Source organism: Microplitis mediator, chromosome 5, assembly GCF_029852145.1.
Source record: "Microplitis mediator isolate UGA2020A chromosome 5, iyMicMedi2.1, whole genome shotgun sequence".
NCBI lineage: Eukaryota > Metazoa > Arthropoda > Insecta > Hymenoptera > Braconidae > Microplitis > Microplitis mediator.
Window position 1 is genome coordinate 22,315,714 of NC_079973.1, and position 22,223 is coordinate 22,337,936.

The 22,223-nt window shown below is 27.5% G+C and overlaps 4 protein-coding genes across 6 annotated transcripts in view; 1 reads left to right on the forward strand and 3 right to left on the reverse strand.

Annotated features, from left to right (window-relative positions):
- Positions 1 to 6,892: 6,892 nt before the first annotated feature.
- Positions 6,893 to 8,772, reverse strand: LOC130668670 (protein dpy-30 homolog). Its single transcript, XM_057471065.1, has 3 exons — positions 8,428 to 8,772; positions 8,229 to 8,302; positions 6,893 to 7,439 (listed from the first exon to the last, which is right to left on the reverse strand). The coding sequence occupies exons 1-3, from the start codon at positions 8,441 to 8,443 to the stop codon at positions 7,200 to 7,202; spliced, it is 330 nt and encodes a 109-aa protein (XP_057327048.1). The 5' UTR covers positions 8,444 to 8,772; the 3' UTR covers positions 6,893 to 7,199.
- A 239-nt stretch (positions 8,773 to 9,011) lies between these two features.
- LOC130668657 (E3 ubiquitin-protein ligase parkin) lies at positions 9,012 to 13,156 on the forward strand. Its single transcript, XM_057471044.1, has 8 exons — positions 9,012 to 9,166; positions 9,239 to 9,537; positions 9,997 to 10,210; positions 10,529 to 10,886; positions 10,982 to 11,183; positions 11,244 to 11,528; positions 11,620 to 11,704; positions 12,906 to 13,156. The coding sequence occupies exons 2-8, from the start codon at positions 9,280 to 9,282 to the stop codon at positions 13,013 to 13,015; spliced, it is 1,512 nt and encodes a 503-aa protein (XP_057327027.1). The 5' UTR covers positions 9,012 to 9,166; positions 9,239 to 9,279; the 3' UTR covers positions 13,016 to 13,156.
- A 5-nt stretch (positions 13,157 to 13,161) lies between these two features.
- LOC130668655 (T-related protein) lies at positions 13,162 to 18,536 on the reverse strand. Its single transcript, XM_057471042.1, has 6 exons — positions 17,227 to 18,536; positions 17,000 to 17,095; positions 15,239 to 15,482; positions 15,002 to 15,155; positions 14,724 to 14,918; positions 13,162 to 14,209 (listed from the first exon to the last, which is right to left on the reverse strand). The coding sequence occupies exons 1-6, from the start codon at positions 17,439 to 17,441 to the stop codon at positions 13,398 to 13,400; spliced, it is 1,716 nt and encodes a 571-aa protein (XP_057327025.1). The 5' UTR covers positions 17,442 to 18,536; the 3' UTR covers positions 13,162 to 13,397.
- Positions 18,537 to 18,897: 361 nt separating this feature from the next.
- Positions 18,898 to 22,223, reverse strand: part of LOC130668653 (uncharacterized) — a 39,947-nt gene continuing 36,621 nt past the window's right edge. Inside the window, exon 7 of one of the 3 annotated variants that reach the window (XM_057471038.1) lies at positions 18,898 to 20,320. In XM_057471038.1, coding sequence (XP_057327021.1) covers positions 19,907 to 20,320 — 414 coding nt within the window. In that variant the 3' untranslated portion in view covers positions 18,898 to 19,906. The remainder of the gene's footprint in view (positions 20,321 to 22,223) is intronic. The other 2 variants (XM_057471039.1, XM_057471040.1) reach the window with 2 other exon arrangements.

Genomic DNA, 22,223 nt, shown 5'->3' on the forward strand with positions numbered 1-22,223 from the left:
TTTAAAAATCTAGTGGAATTATCTGTCATAATTTAATAGATAAATAAATAATTAAATAAATTATCGTGTAAAATTCGATGTACGTTTTGTGAAGTGTTTTATAAAATAAATAAATTTCGACATTTATTATAATAATTGAATAAAATGAACAATAAATATAAGAGGAAAGATCTGTTGTTAGTATTTATGACAGTTATCATCACGATTTCATTTTAATTGCTTATTATTGCGAGCAAAAAATCAATCTGTTGTTATCATTTATTGCAATACGAGAATTATTAATCATAAATTTATTAGAGTACATCCGTATATATGATACTGAAAGTAGTGAACATTAATCATTTTTTTATTTTAAATAAAAAAATTAAATCCTTTGAGGAAAAAAATTTAAAATGCGTCTATAAAAATTTCAAAAATTTATTTATATAAATTATAAATAATGCATTTTTTTTATTCGATTTATATATATATATATTTTTCTTTTATTTTAGCCTGTCAGGCTTAGAAATAGTACTTGGATAGCAGCATACATATATTTGTTATTTCTATAAACTATTCGATTTATATTACATCCCTTTATAAAAAAATTATAATAATTTTCAAATGTCTGCTACATTCATAATTATTAATTACAATCAGATATAGGGTAGAAGTACCGTTTTTGGCCACTTAGAAATTTTGAATAAAATAATTTGTAAAATACGCAGCAACATAATTGTTTTGTAAATGTGTTTGAAGATATTTTTATCACACTATTGCAATGAAATTTTTTTTTAATACGTTTTCATTATTTAAAATAAAGTATTAAATGTCCAAAAATGGAGCACTGGCCACAAATGGTACTTCTACCCTATACAATTAAAAATTGTATTATTATGCAATTGAATGTGATTTTGGGAAATATTAATTTCAATAGAAATTGTTTATTTATAGACGTTTTTTTATAAAAATGATTAAATATTGAGGATTTATTCTCTTCCAATATTTCTATCTCACATCGATTAATGTCGGCGATAGCAATACATCAAAATTGTAGGATGTCTGTTACCTTTAGTATCATATATATACATATATACTAAACGAATATAAGAAATGAATGTATGAGAGCTTGTATGAGAGATTTACTAAATGATTATTATCATTAATTCATTACATACATATAAATATATATATATATGTGTGTAAAACAAAGAATGAAAAATATTAAATTATATTTTCGTTTATTTTTTAGATCTGCCATATATATTATTATAAGAATTATATTTATACGTTTAATTATGATTAATAATAACAAAAAAAAAAAAACAAGTAAAATCATGTGCCCATTACGTTGAATTAACGAAATACTATTATATATAATTTATATAACTGAAACTTTTAGGCATGATTTGAATTGTAACTCGTGTTGCCTGTATATAACAACATTTGATTTAATTAATAAATAAATTACTACTATAATTATTATTTAAATAATATATAAGTATCGTGAACAAACAAGTGTTCTGCAATCTACTTAAAACAATGTTTGGTATATATAATATATATTTATAAAAAATATCTGCTTGTAAATTCAAACAAAAAATTTGAAAAAAAAAATTTTTCATAATAAAGTAACAGCACTTTTATTTAATATATATAAGAAAAACAATAAATTTATATAAAGCAGATCTGAAAAGTGTCCTTGATAATTTTTACTTAATATTAATGATATAAGTATATAAATAAATTGAATTGTACATCAATAAATAATTGTCATCATAATATTATGTTAATAATTAAGCCAAATCGTAGAATATAATTCTGTTTGGTTTAATAAATTTAAGCAATAATAATAATAAAGTTTATTATTACTTGTAATGTTAATTAATAAGAAAAATTTATATAAATATATTTATATATAAATAGATATATAATAAAGTAACATCTTAAATTTATATAAATAATTAATGGGCAATTTCGTTAATGATTCTCGTATGTCGGTTATTAATACTGATGTTAAATATGTTAATAGTCGATTATCGTATTGATAATTATTATTATTATTATTATTATTATTAGTTACATCATTGAGCAATATAATTATAATTATATTGTTCACTGATTATAATTATAATAAATAGTAGCGCGTACCATTGTGGAAAGTGAGTGCAGGATACAATGTGGCAATATTATAGATTCGTAAAAAAAAATGATATCAATTATTAATGAATAATGACAAATGTAATTTGAATTTTTTTAACTACAAAGATCTGATTACGAGATATACAAATGAAATAGTTATTATATAGCGAGGATATTATTTTAACTATCTAAAGTTATGGAAATAATCTATAAAGATTTATTAATTAAAATAAAAAATATGAAAATTTATAAATATTAATGGTAAAGTAATGTTATATAGGAATAAGTATATATATTATGTTATGTTGAGTGGATATATTTTAGCAATTACAGTATGTAAAATCGATAAAATTTTATGTTTAAACTAGACAGAAAAAAAATTAATGATTGACGTAAATTAAAAGTTTAAATTTTTATTGTAAACGAATATAGAAAAAATGACTACTGCATAATTGATATATATATATAATACTGTTAATAAATTTCGGAAATTAAAAACAATTGTTTTTATTTATATATTTTAATTCATTATAATCCTTTCCTAGTATAATAAATAAATTTAAAAAAATATAATTAGTCTTTAATATCGGAAGTCTTGTTCGAGACAAATTCCGATGGAATACAAAGAAAAAAGCAGAACTTTTTTGCAAGTGATAAAAAAAAATCAGACTACAGTTGACTTTTTTAAAAATACGTTGAAATGACAAGAGTATTTTTTGTTGAGACATAGGGTATAATAGAAGTACCGTTTTTGGCCACTTAGAAATTTTGAATAAAATAATTTGTAAAATACACAAAAACATTTAATTTTTTGAAATGTGTTTGAATATATTTGTATCACACTATTGCAATGAAAATTTTTTTTAAATACGTTTTCATTACTTAAAATAAAGTATTAAATGTCTAAAAATGGAGCAGTGGCCACAAATGGTACTTCTACCCTATTATGATTATGAAAGAAGCAGATATCAGACATTTATGTAAACTTTACAAATGACTTACTTTTGTTAGTGAAATAAAATTTTCCAATATGTGCAAAAATATTTTTTAAAGGTTTTTAATTGCAATTATAAGAAGTTTTTTATTATTATATATATTGACAAGATGTAGGAAATCGATAATCTTCTGGAACGAGTACCCACAACCCCTACAACCATGAATACTTATGGTACTTATTGTAATTATTTTTAAAATAATTACTACTTACATGTTTCCTTTATTAAATGTTTGGAAAATCAATTATTAGAAATTGGAGAAAACTAACAATCGTACGTCAAAGTAAAATGGCGGCAAAATATGATAGAAAAATATTTAAAAAATAAAAAAAAAACACGCAAGTGTTTGAACAAACCTTGGTGGGGAAATAATATGCAGAAGGGTATCCTAATACACTTAGAGATTTAAATTAAATTGCTCCAAGTGTATCCCAGCTAAAAAACGTCACTTAACTGCTATTTCCCACCAGACGATGCCAGATGATTTTGCTCAGGAACTTGGAAATTATCAGCATCAGCCATTCGCAACACTTTACACTAGCACTGATCACTTGACACTTTACACTAGTACTGAACACTCAACACTTAACTACACTATAGACACTTTTCACAATTTAAATTAATAAAAGATAAATTTTACAATCACTGCACAATTTTACACGACTTAACTGCAATACTGTATTTTAATTCAAACGTAAAAGATCTGGACCACTACTGCCATTGATGATACTGACTGCCGCTATTCGACCGCCAGTCGATACATAGCAATCGATTTTGTAAACATTCGACCGCCCCCACTTTAGCAAACATTTGAACTGAACGTTGAACAGTGACACGCAGTAGCGCCATCTTGGCGCGAAATTTTTTATTTTCACTAATAATTTATGAATTATTCGGGGGCCAGAGCCATTGTCCAAAAGATATTCGTTCGATGCGAAATCTCCGAGATGCGACAAGTTGTCGAGTAAACAATCTCGTCGAAAAGAACTATCTATGACTAAACCAAAAGTTTAAAACTTCAAATCTGTAACAGTATAAATTTACGAAACAGAAAATTATCGAAAGAAAATTGTAAAATATAAATCACATCGAAATATGATTTACATAAAATAATTAGTATTAGAATAATAAATACTTGAATTGAAATAAATGAAAACATTCATTGTCATCGAAACAGAGTATATATAAAGTTCTATTATCTACAGATCGATTAAGTTCTACATTACCAACTTCCGTGGACAGTCAATAATACCAAAAACTATAATACCGACGACAGTTAATTGTACTCTTTATTGTTAGCAAAAAACAAAATCTGTTTTGAAAACAGATTGCTGTAATTAAAAAAGAACTAATTAATTAAATTTGTAAATTAATTGTGTAAGTTTATTTTAAATTAATAATTTAAAGATAAACCCTGGTAAACTGTAAATACATTTTTTTTTGTTTTTTTTTTTTTTGTTGCGATTTCATGTGTTTTAAAATAATATCATATATCTAACTAATTGATTTGTTTAAATAATGAAAAAATTCAATTAGATTTATAGAGAAGATAATTTTTATTATAACAATTTCTATCGCATAAGAAATGATCAATACAAAATTCTGTAGATATTTTTTTTTCTCAATAAATCAGATACATAAAAAAATTGAACATTAGAAAATTATTATAAAAATTCTTTTATGTAAACATTTTTCAAGACCAAATGTTCGTGCTTATAATTACACATAATTAAAAAATGGAAATTAAATAATAAACTTGAAAACATAGTTAGTTGAATTAAAATAAGGTATTGGCACACTCAGTGCACATTTGTATGTGAAGAGATGGTTAGATATATGATATTATTTTTTAAAACACATGAAATCGCAACTAAAAAAAAAAAAACAGAAAAAAAATGTATTTACAGTGTACCAGGGTTTATCTTTAAATTATTAATTTAAAATAAACTTACACAATTAATTTACAAATTTAATTAATTAGTTCTTTTTTAATTACAGCAATCTGTTTTCAAAACAGATTTTGTTTTTTGCTAACAATAAAGAGTACAATTAACTGTCGTCGGTATTATAGTTTTTGGTGTTATTGACTGTCCACGGAAGTTGGTAATGTAGAACTTAATCGATCTGTAGATAATAGAACTTTATATATACTCTGTTTCGATGACAATGAATGTTTTCATTTATTTCAATTCAAGTATTTATTATTCTAATACTAATTATTTTATGTAAATCATATTTCGATGTGATTTATATTTTACAATTTTCTTTCGATAATTTTCTGTTTCGTAAATTTATACTGTTACAGATTTGAAGTTTTAAACTTTTGGTTTAGTCATAGATAGTTGTTTTCGACGAGATTGTTTACTCGACAACTTGTCGCATCTCAGAGATTTCGCATCGAACGAATATCTTTTGGACAATGGCTCTGGCCCCCAATTATTCTTATTACTTGCGCGGTAAATTTAGATATTCGAAAAACAACTTATTAGAAATGGGAGAAAAATTAAAAACCAAAATCAAAATAAAATGGCGGCAGAATATGATAGCAATTACGTACTGATCGCAAAGTATTATTAAGCAATTAGCTGTCTACATTTTTTACATATAGCACAAGATTAAATATAATGAAAAATGAGCATTGAAAGCCGCTATATTTGTAAGATACAGAATTTTATGTCATATGTGCATAAAGGATTAATTTTTAAAAATATTTAAGTGTGTAATTATAATTATATATATATTCATGTGAAGGTTGTAGGGCCAATGAGAATTTTTCTGTTATCTAACTTTGGAAGAACTTTAAAACCTTCGTGGAATGAATATTTGAAGCTAGAATGAAAAAAAAAAGTAACCAGTCAACACTCGGAGGGGATGCCCGGAGATTTTTCAAAGACTTGTTGTTGTGAAGATCCCAGAACCTACTTTTCAAGATTCAAAAACTTTATTTTTAATTAACTATCACATAAGGTAAAAACCCCTATACCCGCTCAGTACCATTAGTCGCTCACTTTAACTGTTTAAGGCGTTTTTTTATAATTTTTATAAAAAAAAATTACAACTAAAAATATTATTATTGATAAATAATTATTTGTGAATCTAAATATATTAAAATATGATGTATCAAATTATTTTATAATAGATTATAAATTTAAATTAAGTGACTGTTTTCAAAATCGCGCTCAGCCGGGCATTTTTTACTTAAACGTTCATTCGTTAGATTAAATTTAGGCTACATTAAATTTTCTGAACGTTGTTATAAATATATCTTATTAAATACATTTTTAAAATTTATGAAATTTTATATTATGAAAGAATAAAGTAGTATAATTTATAAATTATTTGTCCAAATCAATAAACTTATCATAGTTTAATTGATATTGTCTTTGAGCGACTATAGGGCCATGTGTTGATCGAGTAATAGTACATCACAACTTTTAGTGAGCGACTATGGGTACACTCAAGGACCTTATTTTAAAAATTAATAATAATTAATTATCAACATTATTCTTCAAACTTAAATTTTATTCTAATACTCGAAACTTCAAAACATAACTATAAAAGAAAATATGGTTTTTCATTTTATTTATTAATTTATATTGAGTGATTTAATCTCACTCCAATAAAAGGTGAGCAGGTATAGGGGCTTTTACCTTAAATACAAAAAATTTAATTAAAATTCACAAATCGGTTTTTTAATTTAAAAAAATTTATTGGAAAAAATGATTTCTAAACTAAATCACAAATAATTTATGAAGTGACCATCAGTAAAATAAACAAGTCACTTTACTTCAATTAATTAGTTATTTACGCATCACAATATATCTTAAGGTATATGTATATGTATATAAATTGACAAAAAAATAATTAATACAGTTAATCAACAAGTTTTATTTCATTATTATTATTATTATCGTTATCAATTACCGGCAATAAAAATCACCTTTAATCAGTTGAGTGGTTAGAAGACGGTAAGTTTTTAGTTTTAATACAAGAATATAAATAAGTTTTTTATGTATGTATATTATTTTCAAATTTAACATGTCAATGTTATCGTTATTTTTATCGTAATCGTTATTTATTTATTCACTGGCTGGCTGGTGGTGAGCCACTGTTGTCATATTGGCTTTTATTCTTTAATAAGTAGGAAGCGAGGTAACTTATTGGATCCTCTGGTCGTTCTTTAGCTAAACTCGACAATGCTTGTAGCAAAATCGGTACCACTGTTTGATCCAAGTACTGTCTCGTTGGTAATAATTGAACTTCAGCACGTGATTTTTTTTGCACTGATCCACTCAATTCAGTTTCTTTATCTCCAATTCCTTTCTATAAAAACGTACAATTAATTATAAAATAATTCACTTACTGACATGATTATATCCTTTAACATTAATTGCTATCATTACGTATATATATATATATATATATATAATAACAAGAGGGTACAAAAAATCGTAGTAACATCTTTGTGAATATTTTTATTAATATTGTTATCAGTTATGGTATTGATAAATTTCTCTTAGAGGTTGATAAAATTTCAATTGTCAAATTGAAACGCTGCATTAACGATAACAAATTTTTAACCATTAATTTGTTATTTTATTTTCCTTAAAAATTTTATTATTATTATCAATAAGTACTAACGGCCTCAGGAGAAAATTTCCAATTTTTAAAATATTGCCGAGCCATAAAATAATTTTTTTTTCACTTGTAAAAAAAAATTTGATCTTATATAAATATACTATATTGCTTATGATAAAACTTAATTACATAACAGGCAAATTTAAAAAATTTTTTTGAAATTTTTTTGCGGTATTGGTCCTCTTAAATTTGGTGGTGTTGGGAATGAAAATTTTTGTGCGGAGATTTTTATGAATAAAATTTCAAATAAAATCTTTAAACAATATACATATATATATAAATTATAACAATTGGAGGTAAAAAATGTAAAAAAATAATTCTGTCAAAATTTTGGAGTAAAACTTTTTACTGACGTCATCACCTGTCTTAAAATAATTTCATTAATGAAATATAAATATAAGAAGAAAAAAGCAGCTGGATACTGGTAGTTAATTTAAATTAATTGTCTTTAAGCAAATAAATATAAGTACATACATGTCCAGTTTCGGAGCTTGAATTACTAACAGTTTGAATTGGCACTGCCTCAGTACGTTCATCAGTTGTGTTTTCTGTAATAAAAAAACCACAGCTTATTAATTAATCATTAATTTTATAATACTTTTCAATGTTTATGTCATGAAATTGTTTAAGTAAATAAATATGTAATATAAATAAAAAAAAAAAAAAAACTTACCAGCACCAGATGCCATTTTAAAAAAATTAAATAATAACAAACAATGACAATAATAATTATATTAATGAAGGTATCGTGTGGTTCAATAAAAAATAATTTCTTTAATTACAATCATATATTTCAGTTGTCATTTATGGAAAGACATTTTTACAAATAACCTCTAAGTCGACGTAACACTTTTTTTTTTGTTTACAAACGTCAAGTTATTTATGTGATATTTAGAAATTATTATTACTTTTATTATTATTATTATTTAGATAATTAGTTGAGTGTATACGTGTTTTTTTTTTTTTTTTAAATAATATTTAATTATTTTGTTTTACAGTGGAATTGTCTGTCTATTCTAAAATTACGTCAACTGTTAAATCTATATATATATATATATATATATATATATATATATTTATACGTAATCGTAATAATCATGAATTGTAAATAAGAATTTATGTATTATTTTCATAAAAATATATCTTAAGGTTTATATATATTTTATTTATTTACAAAAACAATTATTTTTTTATTTAATTATACGATACTTAGTTGACGTCTAATAATTTTTTGATTTTTTTAAAAACGATAAATTATAAAAAAAAAAATATTTAAAAAAATTCCACCTACAGTTTTTTGAATTTTCTACATGTGTATAATTTTATAATTTTTTTTTTTTAGTAATTAATTAGTTTAAAAAAAATTCTAAAATTATTAATTGTCTGCTAACTTCAGGATGATTTAATTATTGGTAATTATTAATAATTAATTTCGTAATTATTATTATTATTGGTTGATTTGGTAATTAAATTTTTTATTACAGATTATTTAGCAATGAATAATTTATAAATAAGTGACATTATAATGAATTTTTTATTGTCAATAATAAGAAATGCGATATTAAAAATGTTGGAGTTGATATGGTTCGGGAAACGAAAGATAACAAATTCATTGAGTGTTTATATAAAAACAAATACTGGAAGTACACTGACTGTTGATTTAGATCCTAAATGGGACATAAAAAATGTTAAGGAAATACTGGCGCCGCAGATGGGAATGCCAGCTGAGGATATAAAAATAATATTTGCTGGCAAGGAATTACATAATTCGACAATTATTGAGGTGGTTATTAAAACTATAATTATAATTAATTTTAATGATAAACATATAATTTATCGGTGACACGCGTTAATATTTCCGACAAAATATCCCCTCGACAAAATATTATGCCCAGCACGATAACAAGATTATGTGTTGGCCTATTTTCAAATAAACACACACAAAATCCGTGAAAAAAGGGCACAGCACGATAATAAGCTAATTAATGTTCTCTACTAATGTTTTAAATTAATTAAAAATTTTTTATTTATATAAAAATAAAAAAGCCTGCAGGCCATCCCTGAAATTTCCCATCTTGGACCTAAAATGCAATGGACCGAATCTAATACTAAAACTATTTTTTTTTTTTTTATATTTCGTCATAGAGATATACTGTTCCTGGGATATTTTGTCGCAGGGATATTTTGTCGGGGATATTAAAGCACGTAACCAATTTATCTTATTATTTAAACTAATTTACAGGAGTGTGATTTAGGACAGCAGAGTATTCTGCATGCAGTAAAAGCACCTCGTAGAAATCGTAAGCCTGTTAATAACAATGGTGTGAATCCATCAATTCAAGAGTTAGATGATGACACTGGCAGCAAACCAATGAACGAAACACTTTCAGATCTTTCTTTTAACGAAATTCATCAAAATGATCGGGATAAAGTTGAATCAAAGTCTTCAGATCAAGGTTTTGTTAATAATTATTTTAGGGTAAATTACCTAGTCTCCAGTTTTTTTACAAATTTCTATAAACTTCTGAACAACTTTTTTCAAACAATTATTTTATTAATTAAATATTTAAAAGCTGACAATTGGGTACTTTACCCTGTGATTAAAATTTAATTTTTTATTATTACGCAGTTTATTTATTTAAAATTTATTTAATTATTACTAAGTAATCATCGAATCAACAGAAAATTAATTAACGATTTAAAAAAAAATACTAACGGCTGTCAATTTAATATTTTTACAATCAAGTATTAAATTTAATTAATTATTGTTGTAGAGCATCAAGGAAAACGTGCCCACTTTTACGTATTTTGTTCGACACCTTGTAAGTCAGTAGAAGCAGGAAAATTACGTGTGCGTTGTGCTTTATGTGGTAGTGGAGCTGTCACAGTAGATCGCGACCCTCAGTCATGGCCGGATGTAATGCAACCAAATCGTATAACAGTCCACTGCGAAAACGACAACTGTATAACAGATAGACCGAATAATTATTCTGACAATCAAGTTCCGTATGCGCACTTTTATTTCAAGTGCGCGAATCACACCAGCAGAGGCGAAACTGACGAAGCGGTTCCTCTTTATCTCATAAGACCGAATCTCAGAAAAATTCCTTGTCTCGCTTGCACTGACGTAAGGTGCTCCATTTAATTATTAATATTTTTTACTTGAATACTTGTACTTGCACTTTAAAGCATTCAATTATCAAACAATTTTCTTTGAATTTTAACAGAGAAACAGTGCTGGTATTTCCTTGCGAAGCAGCTCATGTCACTTGTCTGGATTGTTTCAAAGAGTATTGTAATGTTAAACTATCAGAACGTCAGTTTAACTTTGACGATAGTACCGGTTACTATACGCTACCGTGTCCTGCTGGATGTGATGATTCATTTATACGCGAAATTCATCACTTTAGATTATTAACACCAGCTCAAGTAATTTTAATAATTATTAATAATGTTTTTTAAAAATCTAAATCCATTTTTGTTGTTTAGTATGATCAGTATCAACGTTTTGGAGCTGAAGAATACGTACTGAGAGCTGGTGGTCTCTTATGTCCGCAGCCAGACTGCGGTATGGGAATAATACCCCCGACTCCAAATGATCATTTAACTGAAGAAGACTGCAGGAAAATTCAGTGTATCGGCGGCTGTGGATATGTATTTTGTATGAAATGTTTAAGCGGTTATCATCTTGGAGAATGTGATACCCAGCAATCTATTGCTTCCAGCTCTCAGTCACGGTCTGGTTATTCTATTGATCCCGCGCGAGCCAAAGATGTAAAATTTATTTTTTTAAATTATTTATTTATTTGATTTTATTTATTTTCTTTTAAATCTATACTTGAATATTTTTAAAAATTTTTTAAAGGCTAAATGGGATGACGCAAGTACAAAAACAATTCAAAAATCAACTAAGCCATGTCCTAAATGTCGTACACCAACAGAACGTGATGGTACTTATTACTTATTTATATATATATATATATATATATATATATATATATATATTAGGGTGGTCGTTAAAAACTAAATTTTCTCAGGCGCCCCATAAAAAGCTTCTTTTTAGTGAAAAAATACGGGGGGAATTTGGTTTTTTGTTTTGAAGTAAAAAAAACACGTGCCGTAGAACGATCAAAGTTCATAATTCGATACAATCGCGGTTTTTTTTAAATATCTCATGAAATATGCAGATTAAAGGAAAAAGTCAAAACAACAATCTTGTAGGAAATTAAATTCTTGACAAAAAAAGTCGAGTTCATTTTTTTTATAAAACGTGTATTTATGAAGATATTTTAAAAAAACTTTTCTAGATCTTATCAATTGGGCATTTTAAGGATAACGAATGTTAAAAATAACGTTTTTTCTTAAATATAGACAACTTCGTAACTCGTAACATATCAATCATTAATGCTTGTTACAGTTTTTATATACTTAGAAAAATATTATTTTCGAAATTTGTAATCCTTAAAACGCTCAATTCATCACAAAATCAAAAATAGTTCTTTTAAAATATCTTCATAAATACACGTTTTATTAAAAAAATTAACATGACCTTTTTTATCAAGAATTCAATTTCCTACAAAATTGTTTTTATGACTTTTTCCTTAAATCTGCATATTTCATGAGATATTTGAAAAAAACCGCGATTGTATCGAAAAATGAATTTTGATCGTCCTTCGGCACGTGTTCTTTTTACTTAAACCGAAAAAACCAAATTCCCTCCGTATTTTTTCACTTAAGAGAAGCTTTTTATGGGGCGCCTGAGAAAATTTAATTTTTAACGACCACCCTAATATATATATCAGAAGTTGCAGTGTATAGCCTTTTTGGCCTTGTACACTTTTGCCTTTTATCTCGCAAACTGCTTACTTCTCCCTTCTGCCTTCATTGTGCGGCTGAGTCAGGGCTGAGACGAAGTTCTAGTGATCGATAAAATTCCCATTTTACCGATCACTAGATCTTCATCCCGCGCCTAAAACAGAGACCTCCGTTCGAGCCCGACGCGTGGCTAAGCGGTGAATCATGATCGACGCTGCTTAACTTTGATGATCGCCCAAGTCACAAGCGTGCTGAATGGCTGCCTCTGCCGCTTTATTAATTATTTATATTTTATTTTATTTACTTATGGTAAATAAATTTTCATTTATTTTTTAGGCGGATGCATGCACATGGTTTGCACACGCGCCGGATGTGGCTTTCAGTGGTGTTGGATGTGCCAAACACCCTGGACTCGTGATTGTATGGGGAATCATTGGTTCGGTTAATTTTAATTACTTTAATTAATATAATTTATTAATTGTTAATAATTTAAATAAAATACTTAAATCTTTTTAAAAAATTTATTTATAAGAAAATAAATTATTTATTTTATTAAAATTAATAATTAAAGTGATTCATAATTATAACGCACTATTATTTATTGCTTTACTTATTTTTATGTACAAGTCTACTTAAAGACTACAATTATTTATTAATTATTAATATTTACTTTAACGGACGGAATGTAGATCAGTTAACTCTACAATTAATTATTGACCAAAAAAAAATAATATTTATATATATTGAAATTTTCTACAACTTGATTGTTTAAACTTTTATTTAAAAACACAAAACAGTATATTGTAATGTATTATATTTATTATTCCGTCAAATACTGGTGTTTTGTGTGACTGGTGGCGGAGTAAGTGGAGTCCAGGTTTGATTGTCTCCAGCATTAGGATCTCTTTGATTGCCAACAGCAGTTGCAGCAGCAGTCGTAGTGGAAACGATTGAATGACGATGATCAATAACACTGGTAATGTAACGTCTCGCTTCGCCGACTCGTGTCTCAGTTTCTTGGGTGTCTTGATACACAGCTAGAGTGTGACTGTGATTGTGACCCTGGCTCTTGGGGTCATACTGATCAGTGGGTGCTGTCGACGTTGCTTCACTATGTGAATGTAATTCGAGCAAATGAGTCTGATCTGGATGAGTATGATCAGGAGACTGATGGTAACCGTGATGATCGTATCCGTGCTCCTGGACTGGATGCTGCGTGATGTCGTTGGGTTGCTGAAGCACCTGGAGAGTCGTACCGCGGGGTGAGTAAGTAGGTAACTGATGGTGCAGATGGAGATTTAGGTTCAAGTATGACTGCTGCTGGGTCACTTGGTCGGATATCCCGGGATGCAGCCAGTTCGATGATTCGTGGTCATGAGTTGTGTTGCATGGAGCTTGGGGGATGTAGAATGTACAGGTTGTTGGTACTGTTGAGGAATTACCAGGTCTTCCAAGTGGCGACAAGTGAGTGTAAGGTGCCGGTGACGATGAAGTTGGTGATGGTAGCGGCGATGCTGGCCATTCTTGTGGTAATGATGGATTTAATGCAGGCAGCGGCTCTGGACTTCGTGGTGACCAATTACTTGTTACGTACGCTGAATGAAGTAGTGGTACTGTACCATATGGATCGACATTTTCTTCTAAATATACAAAATTTTATTAAAATTTTTAAATCAAATCAGCTCTTATTTTTTTTGCTCATATTAGTGTATTTGTGCATAAAAAATTTTTTTTAAAAGCCCATTCTACCCCACATGAATTTTTTTTATGACTGCAAAGAATCGATATCAAGTATTTATTTAATTATTGAAAAAAAGTAAGAAAAATTTTAAACCCATAATATTGATATTTAGTTTTAGAGACCCATTTTACTCGGCTCTGTTCTATATATTTATAAAAAAAATACATGAGCAATAAGTTTAAATAAATTATTAAAATGTCACAGAATTTAGATGGAATTTTTTATAAAATTTTACTTTTGAAAATTCAAGAAAAAAATTATCATTTTAAAAAAAAAAAATTTCAAGTTTTATAGATATAAATTTTCCCGCTGATTTAATATACTTTCAGCGGCTGTGAATTTTAATTGATATATTTGTACATAAAACATTTAAAAAACTTATTAATGTGAAGATTAAATGAATAATGTAATACCTTCTTGGAGATATTTATGTCTAATAGTATAAGGTGATGTTCTACATGAACTTTTATGACTTCCTGGTGATACTGTGCAGGTATTTGACAGATTACACGATGAATTAGATACTTGACTTTGAGTCATTGCTATTGCCGACGGTGGAGCGTATTCATAACTCATTGCCGGTTGCGGAAGAAACCAAGCGCTTGTATCTAAATTAAATAAAATAAAATATTTATCATGTCAATGAATAAATTAATTGATAGATAATTTTTAATAAAAAATATTAAAATACATTGCGGATAAGTTTGCTGATCAGTCGGGCGTTCTTTAGCGTCCAAAAATGCTTTTGCAAAGGGATTGTATTTTATTTTTAGTCCTGTGACCTCTTCGTTTTGATACGCGGTGACAGCAATGAATTGAGTTTCTGGAAATCTGTATGTTAGGACCTACAAGTATACGAAGGAGACAATATTAATTTTTTTATATATTATAAATATTTAATCTTGAGATTATTTTTTTGAAAACTTACAGTCCGCTGTTCTTCGGCACCTACGCGAACTAAATGTACTCGGGGCTCATATTTATGCAAAGAATTCAACATTATCTGACCGTTACCATTAGATTTGTTGGTAAGTTTAACTTTAGCGAATGATATTGCTTCTTTCATCCAGTGCGCGCCGAAATTTGGACTCTCTGGATGTATATAGATAGGATTTGGTGGTGCTACTTCTGCTTTACCACCTGGTACCCATTCACCATTGACATATTTCCATCTATTTTAGATTTTTTAAACAAGAAATTAAAGCTAATTTTTGATTTTTTTTATTCAAGAGTTCAAAATATTTAAATTTCGTATTTAACTTAAAAAATGGTTGAAATTTTGATCAAAGCCATCACGGAAAAAAATGATGCTCAAAATTTTAATAGTTTGTAGTTTATTTTTGACTTAAAATTAGTATATTTGTATACTAATATCAAACCAAGATCATTATATATTACAAAATGGCTATTATTTATATTAAAATTTGATACACATAGAAGAGCAAAATTTGTAATTTCGTATATTAAAATTAATATGAAAAAGAATCGATAAATTGGTATCTACAGTTACTTATTACTATTCAAATAAACATAGAAAAATTAAAAAAATTTACCACTTATTCGATTTATGTATATAATAAATTAATTTATAATAACGAATAAATAATATTTTATATTAATTATTAGTCAATGGGATAGAATTTATAAAATAAGAGTTAAAAGTTTTCGGTATTTTTTATGAGCAAAAAATCAGTATCTAGTATACTAATTTTTCATTTTATTATTTACCACTTATTAGATTTATGTATATTGTAAATTAATTTATAATGATGAATAAATTATATTTTAAGCTAATAATTGATCAGTGATATCAAATTCATAAAATAAAAGTTAGTAACTTTTGAAATTTTTCGGCTGGAAAAATCAGTATCTAAGATACCAATTCTTAATTTGACCAATCATTACTTTTTAATAGATGTATGCCATAAATTAATTAATTTTCACTAATAAGTCACGTATTTATACCTAAAAGTAATGATATTTACTTACTTTTTGAAATAATTGATAGCAGTTTTTAGGAATCTACAAAAATTAGTAAACTACTTTGCATCAAGTACATAATAGTACTAATTATTAATAACAGATTCCACTTTCTACTATCATTCATTAATTTTTAATATTCTGTTTTTTCCGTGTAAAAAGTCTAGAGTAAATTCGAAATGATTACGGATTTTATTTAAATCCGCGTTCACTCCGATTCGGAATTTTAATATTAAAATAAACTCCCCTTCGAAGTAGATTTCACTCCGGATTTAATCCACGTTCACTCCCGATTTTTTACAATATATATTAAATTCAAAATAATTATCGAAATGAATAAAAATTATAATTTAAAATTTATTTTTTCAGTTCTTATCGAAACCTTATGCACTTGAAATTTAAAACAAGTTAGTTATTAATTTTGAATTTAAATTTGTAATTTTTATCAGTTAATATTTTTAAAGATGTTCAAATATATTTGTGTGATTAAAATTCTAAAAGTTTGCAAAGAGTTCATGAGCAAATGAATCATACGGCAATTAAAAATTGACCGTAATAAATTTGATGCAAAAAAGGAATAATTAAAAATCGCAAATACGGATAAAATAAAAATTTTAAAGATTTAAAAAATTTTAGTGGCAAATTGTCTTTTCCTGATATTTTTTTTTTTTTTCTAAAATAATAAAAAGTATCCTAAAATATTTTTTACCTGTGCGGATCAATCTGTACAAATTCCAGAAGCAAAGTATACATTGCCGCGGGTTCTAGACCTCTCGCAACAACTTTTACGACTGGAAACATTCGTCTGCAATTAAGAAATAACACATTCACTAAATAAAACTCATAAACCCTAAAAAAATATTTATCACTCGACATTTTTACAGCCACAAAAACTAAACTAATAGTAACAGAGTAGAAAAAAAAAAACATCAATACCTTCCATTTTTAGTGACAATCATTTCATTAGTAATGGTCTGAAATCTAGTCCACAGTTCACGATCTTCCAACGACAAAGATAATTGACACGATCTCGATCGTTCGGATCGTTCTTCATCATCTTCACCATTGCGATGATGATCAGCATCACCGCAGCACCCAGACGACCTCCCCGTAGATCCATCGAGATCTAACGTCGAAGTTGTCGATTGCATTTCAAAAACTTGTTATATATAAATATTTTTTTTTTCACACGTTAACACCCACACCCACGATTATTTTTCTTTTCCTCTTTTACAAATATCTCTTATCAATGTATATTTACAATTATATACTTAATGATAAGTCACATATATTACGTATCTTACAACAATAATAATAATAATGATAATAATAATAATGTTAATATTATTATTTGATGAATTTATCAATTAGAAACGTGATTTAATAATTGCCTGCGGGCTCGTTTTACGCCAAGACACTAACACTTGACTAAACAAAATAATTACTCCTCAGTTGTCGCTTACTTTGTTAAAATATATTTAATATATATATATTTATACATAGATATGTGTGGGTATGTACGTGGTAGTGAGCATCATCAACAAGTAATGTCTTCTAGTACATCACAAAATGTTGTTGATCATGGTGATGATGATGATGATGATGATGATGATGAAGATGAAGATGAAAGACTCGCTTTAACGTATATAGAAAAGTCGAGAGTAACTATTAACACAGAACGAGTCCAAGTGAGATGGAATATAAACCAAGATACACTTGTAACACTTGGTCGTGATATTTCACACTAGCTGGTGAACAATCGACGACTCCCGAGTAGTCTAAGAGATCGTACGACGTGTCATATTCACTGAATCAGCCACCCACTCTGGGGATCGTCAAGTTAAGCCGAGAGACCGAGATACACAGGTGATAATTACCGGTTATTAGGATCATTTAGGGCCTGCGTGTATGGCCGACCTGCTAGACCATTGGTCCTCACCTGCTGCTACACTCAACGGAATTTGGATTGGATGAAAGATCGTTTTAACAGGCAACCTGACACGCCTTCTACTCTTAAACTTTAACCAATAAAGTACCTGTGGATTATACTTTGTTACAAAAACTAACTTACTTGCAAAGGTACTAGGAAAAATAAACCAGGAAGTCCCGGTCACCGCCCATTTTACTACTGTTACTTTACTGATATTAAGTTAACTCGATGTTTAAGTTTAAACTTTACTTTTTTTAAATCTCTGCGAATATATGTTTGTTAAATAGAGAATTGCGTTTTTTGATGGATTGTGGATTTCATGTGTGAGAATATTTTGCGTACAAGTTTCGCGAAAAAGTGATATGTAGATGAAGAAGAAATTATTACCTTGGAGATTTTGTTTTAGCTGACAGTTTTTCTTGGTCTTACGCAGTTTAAACTCGTCAGCTAGTGAATAAGATTCATTCATATTTTTTTTTTTAATATTTCCTTAGCTATTTTTATTTCGGTTTTATTTAACTAACTTATGAGTCAGTGACGAGTGTTGAAAAATTTTCTATATAATAAAAAAAAGAAAAAAAAATGATGAGTAAGTAAAGTAACTATTTAATTTTTAATAAAAAAAATGAGCGGACGTATTTTCAAAAATAAATTTACTAAAAAATGAGTATTGGGATTTTAAAAAAATACAAAAGTGTGAAGTAAAAAAGTGAATTAAAAAAAATTTAGGAAATAAATGAAAAAAATCAACATACAGAATATTAAATTTAAGTATAAGTAAAGTATCTTTTAGATGTTTGACTGGCCGTGACCAGTTGGTTAAAATTATTTTTTATTTATTTATTTATTTTTTTTTTTAACTGTACCCTCATATTTGTTCATGTAATTTAGAAATTTTACGAAATCGCAGTGATATTACAAACTTTCCACGAATTATTAAACAAAAAAAATTAACGAAAAAATACTTGATAGTTTTTTTTAAATTTAAAAATTCGAAAAATATAAAAATATATTATTACTGTTGTATGGTAAATATTAAAATGTTAATTTTCAAAGTAAACATAAAAAAATTTTATCTGTGCATAGATAGAAAAAATAAACCCGTCACAATATTGTGTATGCATACGGTGGGTTTTCGGCTTGTATAATAAAAATTCTTGGGTTAATCAGTGTTTAATGTTACGCAGTGCCCGAGTAAAATTTTACAACACCTGACCGACCCACGGCGGTCTTCTTTTTCAATGTATAATATTATATTTTTATGTATTAAACAGAGATAACTGATATATATTAAGACGTCGCTGGAGCTAACAGTTGTATATTTCGATGCTGATGATAATGTCGTTGATGATTGTAATTCTAAATGATAATGGGTGGGCACTATAACCAACTTTTCATTTATACTGTCTATTCTATTTGAAGTATGCCGCCGTATCATATAAAATCCTCTATCGTCTTTTCCTTGTGGCCGATGACTCGGCCGTCGGCTTTTATTTTAAATCACAAACTTTTTAGAAACAAAATAAAAAAATTCAAAGTAACGTTTGTATTGGAGACAATAAAATAAAATAACTATTTTTATTTTTAATGGAACAAATATAATGCAATAAAAGTAAATATTATTTTAAAATGAGGAAAATAATAAATAAAATAAAATTAAGTTTTAATATTAATTGAATATTCTTGCTAATCTTCATCGTCATCTTCTTCTTCATCTTCGTCTTCGACATTTTCGTCTTCGTCTTCGTCTTCATCTTCGTCTTGGTCTTCTTCTTCATCGTCATCATTATCATTTTCTTCTTTCACTTGAGTTTCTTTTAGTCCGACTTCAGCACTTTTATTTATAACGGGCTTCAATTCTGTGGAAGCTGAATAAGTCAAACTGTTGGCACTTAAATTGCTACTGTCACTACCGGAAGATTTTTTCTCGGGTGATTGATTGGCTTGTCTCAATCCTCCTGGAACTTGAGTATCGTGATATATAAAAGTCGGCCGCTCTGTTGAAGTCGGTGTTGAAAAATTTTGAGACACTTGTATTGGATTTGAATGAGGGATGCAGTCACAGTTTACTCGCGGTACTTCCAGAAATGTTACGTAATTCTAAAAATAAATTTGGTATTATTCAATGTTTACTTGTTCAAATAAAATATTAGCGATAAATTGAATGATACTGAAGTTAGCCAACGTCTAATAATTTTTTTTCAAACGATAAATTATAAAAAAAAAAATATTTTGAAAAATTGCACTTATAGTTTATTAAATTTTCTACAAGTGCATTTTTTTAGTTTTTTTTTTTTGTTTGTCTGTCAATTTCAGGATCATTAATTTGAATAAAAATATATTTTATAATAATACTAAATAATAGCGAGAAGAAACAGAACAGATATAGCAAAAAAAGCATTTAACGCAGTTTAGAGACTCGTTAAAAAAACGAATAGAAGTATGTTGAGGTATAAAATGTATGTTAATACGCCAGTGAAGTTAGAAACTTTTATATCGAAGGGAGAGACGTTATTGGGAAGGAAGCAAGGAATTAGAGGCAGCATATAACAGAGACTGTAAGGCAGCACTGGGACTGGGTCTGGCAAAGAATATGCCAAAATATTTATGGAGAAATGAAGCAGGCATACAAAACATAAGGATGCTTCTCAAAAAAAGATCGAGTAAATATTTAACAGACACGTTATAAATGCAGAGCAAAAACTGTAGACGAAAATTGCTTCAAGCAAAAATCCATGGGAATTCTGAACGGAAGGCCATCCAAGAGGGAAAAACATTTGAAAAGATTGTGGTAGAAATTAAGTGATTAGAAGAATTTGGAGGAAAGAAGAGAGCAGAGTAATTGCGGAAAGGCGAGATGAAGGGTTCAAATGCTCAGGGTAAAATAATTACGGAGGAAGATGTGAGAATCTTAAGCTCCATGTACAGTACGAGATTAAAATCATCGAGATACATAAGGGAAGTGGGAAATATTGACAGACACAAGTACACTTGGATAAAAATTGAGTGGTGCCGAATTGGGTACGGTAACGTACAATGAGGGGGTACCCGATGAAAAAAGATTTTATAAAACTGTATACAATTATATACAATTGGATAGAGGTGATGCATCATTATATACAAATTTTATATGATTATATACAATCGTATATAATTCTATATAAAAATGCAAAAAAGAATAATAAAATTATGTACAAATGTATATAGGGGAGGGAGGGGCAAAAGGGGGTACTTAAAGAAATACCAAGTTTTCGAGGACTCAAATACGCTAAATCTTTTTTTTTTTTAATGATATTTAAAGTAAATAGAAGAAATTTTCAGTTACCGTTGAAAAAAAAAATTTTTCATTTCTGCGGGCAAAGTGGGGTACCCCCTAAAAAAGGTAAAAAAAAAAATTTCTGGATTTTAAACGAATTTGATTAAGTTGAATTTTTTTGTAAGTAATTTACATTAAGAAAAATTATATTTTACATGTTTATTGGAGACAAAAGAAGAAAAAAGAATTTTTATTAGTTTTTATTATAAAACAAACGTCATTAATATTTTTCAACTGACAATTGATTTTTGGAAAAGTTTACCAAAAAAAAATTCAAAGTAACGCTTAATTATATTTACAGAAGTGATTTTGGAATCTTTAAAAACCATTTAAAATATAAAATTTTTTTTTATCAAATTTTGGGGGTACCCCGTTTTGCCTACCCTACCCCCTTTTGCCCCCCCCCCCCTATTTGTATACAATTTGTATACGATTGTATATGATTGTATACAGTTAGATATAACTATGTACGATTGTATACAATTGGACCGGGCCATTTTTTCTATCCAATTTATATAGAATTTTATACAATTGTATAAAATCTTTTTTCATCGGATAAGATCACGATAAAAAATAAAGAGCAAAATTATAAAAAAAGTTACTAATGTTACTATATATGGCAAATAAATTTAGTATTATTATTAATAATAATAATGCTAATTATAGTAATAAAAATAATAATAATAA